General features: G+C 39.5%; 1 protein-coding gene across 1 annotated transcript; it reads right to left on the reverse strand.

Annotated features, from left to right (window-relative positions):
* Positions 1 to 2,049: 2,049 nt before the first annotated feature.
* Positions 2,050 to 5,147, reverse strand: il1b (interleukin 1, beta; the record flags this gene model as incomplete). The annotated part of the gene is made up of 6 exons (XM_079748835.1): positions 5,009 to 5,147; positions 4,757 to 4,810; positions 4,045 to 4,249; positions 3,363 to 3,533; positions 2,716 to 2,849; positions 2,050 to 2,268 (listed from the first exon to the last, which is right to left on the reverse strand). Exons 2-6 carry the CDS (start codon positions 4,787 to 4,789, stop codon positions 2,050 to 2,052), a joined length of 762 nt encoding a protein of 253 aa, XP_079604961.1. The 5' UTR covers positions 4,790 to 4,810; positions 5,009 to 5,147.
* Positions 5,148 to 8,382: the final 3,235 nt, after the last annotated feature.

An 8,382-nucleotide genomic window follows, 5' to 3' on the forward strand; every position in this document is an offset into this window, starting at 1 on the left:
ATTACGACAACATCTGTGTCTCCAGTATAGACCATCCCAACTGATGCTGTTTGGAGGGCATGGAGAAGATGCACTAGGACACAAGTGTCAGCTTCCTCGTGGTTGCAGCGATCCATTGGAGGACTGTTTCCAACATGGTGGACGCAATCATCTGCTGTTATGTAGACATCTTTGTCATCTGGGAACTGTCCATTTGTTACAAGCGCAGTTGACAGGAATGAAAACAGTTCTGTCTTATTATCCTCATTTGCCAGAAATGCCTGCCAATCTCTTGGGACTTTGGCAGTGCCAGAGATGCGTTGTCGGGTGCCTGATCCTCGCTTTTCTCTTGTTCCTCCTTTGATTGTCAAAGCACGATACTGGTCCCAGACGATGTCCACTCGTGTTGATCTTTTCAGGTCACGTTGAACTCTTGGGCAGAACACCTTGTCGAAGTAGGACTCAAAGGTCTTCCCTTGGACAGTCGTGCCAGGCAGTGAATGGATAAGTGCTCCACCAGTCTGCCCTCTTGTGGCAGTAGATGGCATAACTCTACTATAACCTTATTTTTCATGGATGAAAGCAGCAAAATAATTAAAAAGTGCAACAATAACAAAAGGCCTGCATGTTGGGTGCTTCATATCACGTAGGCTATATGCAGCCATATTTGTGTACGGGTATCCTAGCTATGTTTGTGCTATAGGGATATTCTGAACACCAATCTTAAATCCAGTCGAGTCATTACACAGCCTTTATTTACAATAACTTTAAAAATCATGTTTCATAGCAACTTTGAGGACATTTCCAGACTTTATCTCCAAAAAAAGCATAATTTCGCTTGTGTCCATGTAATATTTTGGGATAAAAGTGTATTTATTTTTATCTGGTCACCAAATGCTTGGTATACCTGTTTCTCCTTTTAATTCTGAATCCATACATACCTCATATGTTAAAATTGGATAATCTAATCAAAAGTTGTAGCAGTTTACATATTTTGCGGCGCCCCCTAGAGGCCATTTTTCATCTGTGTGTTTGACACTCGGACTCAAATTTTTCTGTAGACCCTAAACTTCAACTTGGAAGTGAAAACCAAACTTTAACACGGATTTGAAATGACTGAGCCTTATACGACCCCACTAGTAGTCGTGCGGTGTATGGGGCACGGAACTGCATAATTTGTTCAACCTGGGCTCCCGTCTCGTCTTTCCCGTGCTGCTCGCCACAATACATACAGTAGAAAATAATAAACGAACCAGATTATTATTTAAAATAGTGTTACTGGTTCTGTAAACCATCCAAAGAAAAAGCACACTTCTCATACTTAAATATGATCATTTTATTCAGGCAAAACAGTGTTAGTAAGCATGTAATAAATAATTACAAAAAATTACTTAAATACATAAATATTATTTGTATACACTAAATTAAATACATTTCACATTTTTAAATACTTATAGTAACTACTGTCCTAGGTACTAGGTGTAATACTGGAAACTTTTTATATGTTGTTCTCTGCTCTTGCGCATTTTATGCCTGCAGTGTTCAAGTAAGACCACAGGGCTCGCAGGACGTGTCTAGCCCTTCTTGTTGTGGATTCTGCCGACACATCCATGACTTTGACTAAGCCACTACACTCCAAGTTACTGTACTCAGTACATACACGCTCAAAAACGGAAAACAAATGTTTTCATACATCTCTGCATCCAATTGACCTTTACCAACACCGGACTGCATTACGATTTTTCTTTGTCAAACATATACTCCGGGGCTATTTCTAAAAAGAAAGCCCACAAACATTGCCACCAAATACTTAATGGACATTGATTTCAATAAAGTGTATAAATAGGATTTGATTTAATAAACATCTAGATAGCCTATCTATTATTTTGTTTTATGTTACTGTACTTAGTACATACACGCTAAAAAAAATAATAAATTTGTAAATATGATTTCAGTAAAGAGAATAAATATGATTTAACATATATATATATATATATATATATATATATATATATATATATATATATATTTCTATGCATTGCATTGTAATACAAACATATAGGCACAAGTCTAGCCCTGAAGGATAGTGAAACTACGGTAGCGGGTTTCAGACTGCTGGCACACGTCGACTGGTAAATTGTCCTCCGTGGCGGTGCTGATGTACCAACCGGAGTAGCGGGCAGACATGAGTGAGCTGGCGCTGACGCCAATGTCATTTCTGTAGAACAGGAAGCGCACCATGTCACTGTCCTTGCTGATGCTTTTCAGGTCGTCCTTGTTCTGCACCTCCTACAAGAACCAGATGGACAACATTAATGGCGTGCTGTTTTGAACATTTTACGTTTTGAATTGTTGTTTTATTGTGAAGCATATAGAGTCATACAAAAATATATACCCGCCAGGTGGACGCAAGAATTCGGGAAGATTCAGAGTTATCATTTGATTTCGCCAATAGCGTAACATTAAAGGCATTTGTCCCTAAAAATAGACGTAGGCTATCATACTTTTAAGACATATATTAAGTGATGGGTCCCCAACAGACATCTTCTCCCCTGGTAATCAGATTATGAACTATATAAGGGATTAAATCAAGCCACCATCTCCGTTCTTCCTGACCCAAACATTCTGGAATAACCGACCGTTATTTTTGTTATACGAATAGTGAACAAGTACCAAGATGGCGCGGAAATTCAATGGAACTGGAAGTGATCTATGCAAGCTGGGGGATGGTCTTACCTCTAAACTCAGGGTGGGTCTGTTTGCTTTCTGTGTGCACGACAAGTACAGCTTGGTGCCCCTGATACCCAGGGCAACTGGCTGGGCTGAAGCACTCGGCGTGGGGTCCAGGTAGGTTGACATGTTCAAATTCACTGATGAGTGGGAAGCAGAAAAAGAGTTCAGCTTTCACTCATTGGATAATCGGGTTGTGAATCCACAGACACTTCAAGACCTCACGTCAATCCGATTTACTCATCGTAACTACTCCTAGTGGATCCAATCATTTGAAAAGTAAGGCCCAGGCTATCTAAGTATATCCAAGCTATCAGAGTAAATATTCCATTTACTATTAATACTATTTAGTTATATAGAGGCAAATTTTTCCAAAGTGATTTTTCCCTGCCTCTACTTAATGACATAAGTTGCTTTGGAAGCTTTAAAGCATGTTAATCAAGAATTGGTGGGGAGTCAAACCCCCCTAACCATGACCAGGCCACCCTGCCCCTATATATGCTGTCACATTTGTCCTGCTCCCTATATAAAAAAAGGCTAAATATATATAATATACATATACTAATGTACATATACAAACACACGCACAAATGCACACTAAATATACGCGTATCCCTCAGAGCTCTCATGCTGGGCTGCATTTAGGCCCGTACCTTCATGGTCTGTGGTGCCGCCCTGGAGCCTGATGGCGTGCAGCTCCATCGCTTCCTTGACCAGGACCATGCTTCTCTTCTGGGTGTCCCTCATCATGCACTGCTGTGACGGCTCGATCGCGGTGAAGCCTCTGGGCGGCGTTGCCTCTGTCAGCTCCAGCACCAGTTGTTCTGTTGGGAACAAAAGGGAATCAAGGTCAGTAAGTGAATGTGGTTCCATCTCTGTGTTATTCCAATGAGTAGTGATTTGGATTGGACATTTGAGTATCCTCAAATGTCAAATGAAATAATAGATTTATTCGTTCATTTCATATTTGTGTGTGTGTGTGTGTGTGTGTGTGCGTGTATGTGTGTGTGTGTGTGTATGTGTGTGTGTGTGTGTGTGTGTGTTCTGTGTTTTTTTTGTGTGTGTGTGTGTCTGTATGTGTGTGTGTGTGTGTGTGTGTCTGTGTGCATGTGTGCATGTGTGCCTATGTCTGTGCCTGTGTGTCAGTGTGTGGGGGTTTGTATTTGGTGTGTGTGGGGGTTTGGTGTGTGTGTGTGTGTGTGTGTGTGTGTGTGTGTGTTTGCATGTGTGGCTGTATCTTTGTGCGTGTGTGTGTGTGTGTGTGTGTGTGTGTGTGTGTGTGTGCATGTGTGCCTGTGTGTCTGTCAGTGTGTGTGTGTGGGTGTGTCAGCTTACCTTCCAAGGCATTCTCTAACAAGAGGTTGAGCAGGTCTTCATCTCTGAACTCAGAGCTCTGGACCTTCTCGGACTGGCTGCCCTTTAATCGGTCAATGGCAATGACCAGGTTGACGACCTGCTTCATGGTCAGAGGGTGATTGGTGATCTCCAGATCCATGCCCTGGGGCATCCTGTCGCTCCAATGCTCACTTGAGGTTGTTTGCTGTTGTTGAGGAGATCACAATGGTAAGACATTTGATTTAAGGTGAGTAAAACCCCAGGGCAGCTGGGAAATGTATAGACACTGCAGGGTTCAAGCCAGAAAGCCCTGATGCCTTATAGAGTTTTGAGTCCAGTATAAAATAAACATATCTCCATTTTATTATTATGCTGCACTCAGGCAGACTACTAAGAATATAGAAGTAGAAGACTTTCTTCCTGCATGCAATTAGCTTCTCGAACTGAAGGTAGAAATAACCCCAGAAAGGTTTTTCTTCACTATATCGCTGCTTTATAAGGTTTTACGTTTCTTGGTGTCCTAACCCTAACCCTGTCTATGTGTAATTTACTTGTGTGTTGATGTGTATGCTAGGTGAAGCACAAGGTAATTTCCCCCCTTGTGTGGACAATAATTGTCTTGTATTATCTGTGTCTCCCGGTGGTTATGATGGAATGCGACAGACAGATTGGGGTTGGGTCGCAGGTGAAGCTCTGCTGAGGAGAAATTCACCTTTATGCTGCTGTAGTCACACTGAAACGCCATGTCTTTGCAGTGGTGGGATAGCTAGCCAAGAGAAAGAGAACACAAACGCTTTTACCAACCAAAAGTTTTGGTGTTTGAGAAGAATAAGATGATAACATTTGACAAAATATTCATTGGGATTGAAAGAATAATACAAATAAAATAATGACACTAATTCATAATAGATCATAACAATATAGTACTGTAATTTAAATTGTATAAGACAGAAATCGAATTTACCTGTGACAGATTTTTGGTTGACTGTATCAAGAAGTATCCTTCTGTTTTTTAATCCCTTCAGAGTGGTGGAAAAGACTTTGTGAGTTTGTACTAAGACGTCTTACATTTATATAGGCCCTGGTCAGTGCAAGGCAAGAGGAATTTCCCAGACAACACGGAAGTGGGTTGTTGTTCATGGATGTGTTTTTTTAATGGTGTCTGGGATGTTGAAATCCTGTAATCAGAGGTGTCTGCACACGCAATACACAGGTCAGGTGAAGTTTGATCCCACTTCTTCTGTCTCATTCTCGATTCTCTGGTTCAACAGGTTTGCACCTTTATGGCACCTTTATCCCTGGTGTATTAGCGTACGTCTCCAACACATGTACCATTTGAGCTTATCCCATTGTTTTTGACCACCTGCCCTGAAGGTTAAAGGTTTTTAAAGGTTTACATTACATTTATTGGTGTTCAATATTGAGGAATGATTTATTCTGATTTATTTAATGTTATATCCGAAATAAATAGAAAATAGAAATATGTAGTATTTGGTATGACTTTACAAAAAGGGTACATTAATAAACCATAAATTAATATTAGTTAATTCAGTAATAAGCAGGAACTAACACATGTGTCTAGTTAACTTCCTAATGGTGTACATGTTTACTTATGGTGTTCATGTTAACTATTTTAAAGTATTTATTAAAATATATGCAGTCACCTAAAAGATGGCTAGATTCTACTATTACTTCCCCTATTTATCTGTGATGTTGAGATTTAGGTATAACTAGCGTGGTTTTTTACTTTTTACTCCAGAGAAATTCCAGCCAACCTAAGCAGATCTGCTGTTTGTATGCCGTTGGGTAAGAGGGGCTTATTCTTTGGTTTCCTCACTTCCTGCTTAAAGCTGATATGTGCAAGGGAAGGCTGCACTGCTTCATAAAAAACAATTTAAACTATTACATCAAAAGATCTATGCCTACATAACGTCATCCAATAGCTTGATGGTTTTCTTGAAGAACTTCCTGTAGAACTTCCTGGATATTTAAGGGTGAGGTCATGATTCAGACATCAGCTCTGACCATGGTCTGAGTCATTCATGCCCTCAATACCTCAGCCAGGTTTCTAGAGTTCTGCTCACAAACCTAGAGATCCCTTTGCTAAATGTTGAATTTTACATAATTGCTGTTTTGCTCTTTCAAAAAGACAATGGATTCCATTGCTGGATTTCGGAATGTCTATTTCCATGAGGGCCTTAGGGAATGTGGTCAAGTCCATTTTATTTGTTTTGTCAAAGTCACTAAATGCTTCACATGCCAAATTGTATCTCACCCCTGAACCCTTGGTCCCCATGGGGCAAGGAAAAATGGTGTGTGCAGTGGGTGCCATATGTGGTTGACATAATGGTGTGATAATAAGCTCACAGTAAAGTCAGTAAGTTAAAATGTAATTGTTAGAAAACAGAAAATGGATAGCCGGGCAGCATCCAGTCATAATCACAAGCTAACACAGAGGCAGTGTTGTGGTCGGATAGGGCAGGGTGGCAAGGAACAGGTTGGAAACCTCTAATGTAGTACGTATCAATAGGCTGGTGCTGGCAAACAGGTTGATTCAGCTTTGATGAGAAGCTGAGGGACACCCCTAGATCTTACCTGTTGATCAGGATTTTAGGATTTAGCATACTGAAAGGCTAATGGATAAAGACATGGAAAAAAACACTTTATATTGAGAGAAGTTATTTAATCCACCCTTCGCCACTCCTGAAATCAGATAAGCTGTCTATAGGCCTACTTTTCCCCTTGAGTTAAATCTATTGGTAGCAGACAGGTTTTCTTGAATCTTTGGCAAATGTCCCACTTCAGGTTAGTCTGATACCATAGCATTAACCAATAAGCCTTGTATTGTAATACAACCCGCGGGTTATCTGTAATATTCCACAAAGAAAACTAAAAAGTTTCACTTCCCTAAGTTTCAAAAACTGTTCCATGCTTCCCTAAAACTAAACAACTACTAAACTACTACTTATTTTTCTAAGTTGATATTTACACCAAGATTCGGGATGCGTTTTAGGTGTTATGCTTAACATTCAACATTAAGCGTTGATTTCAATTATTTCCTAAATGTTTCAGTTGTGTGTATCTATATTTAGATGTGGGAGGCCGGGGCACATTCAGTCATTCATATTTGATTGAACAGTGAATCATATATGAGCATCATCTAAACTGTCGTGTTAGGAGATATTGTTGTTCATAGTTTGGAATAGTGTGAGGGAGGATTTCAAAGGTTGAGCACAAGCAGCACGAGAATAGACCGTGGTTGAACCCCACATGTTGTCTTGGTAGCTCAGCTAATATACAGTCACCAATACACAAATCAGTATGTAGCCTAAAGTGTTTTAACCAGATCAGTGCTGTACCAGACAGCCCTGCCCTATTTTCTAGCATTTCTTTAAAATGATCTTATAATTATTGAGATTCGATCAGCACTATGATCCAATAATGTGAGAAGAGAGATAACGTTTTTAAGTATACGTAATGTATCCTCGACACAAGCAGCATGCTATTGGGGTCGGAATTCAGACTGGTAGAAATGTCAAAAATAGTTTGAGGCCAGAAAGGGACTGAAATGTAGTCCCACATTTTTATTGATTTTACTTAAAAAACTAAGGTTGGATATAGGCCTGTAATTACTAATTATTGAATTTTAATTTAAGACGCTAAATAGCTACAGTTTAAGGCCTGTGAGAAATCCCCTAATAGTAGAGAAACCGTTTACTATCTATAATGCATGTAATGAAATGTCATTTGAAACATTTTTGAAGAAACTTGTTGGCAGAGAGGTATCAGTTGGCAGAGAGCTACCGTAAGAGGTATCAAACCTCTTACGGTAGAGGTTTGATATGCTGCTCAACCTTAACCTCAAGGATTTCATGGTAAATTGCATCACACAAGCCAACATCTTCTAAATAACAGATGATTATGGGGAGGATAAAAAAAAAGGGAAGCAAATCTTCACATCATGAATTATTGGAAATTAATTAATTTGAAACTGGTGGCTGAGTCAGCCCATCAGCTGATGAACTAGGCAGTGAATAAACAATTGCTAGTTGAGGTCATTAAAATGCAACATCAGAAGATAGAACAGAAAACAAGTTCCATTGAGAAACAAATCTCAGGTTTATTGATAATGTTCATTTTCAAAACTCATTGAGAGTCATTATAAAAACAGTATTTACAACGTGTTTCTCTTTTAAGTTAAGCACACCAGAAAGAATGGAGGACAATCATTTTAATTTAATTTATTCAGAAGTCACTCCACTCAGTCTGCTCCCAAAACAAAATTCAATGACATTAAAAAAATGATTGTTTACAATGATTACTTACAGTGTTCTGAGG

This window comes from Pollachius pollachius (assembly GCF_949987615.1).
Source record: "Pollachius pollachius genome assembly, chromosome: 1".
In the NCBI taxonomy this organism is placed as follows: Eukaryota; Metazoa; Chordata; class Actinopteri; order Gadiformes; family Gadidae; genus Pollachius; species Pollachius pollachius.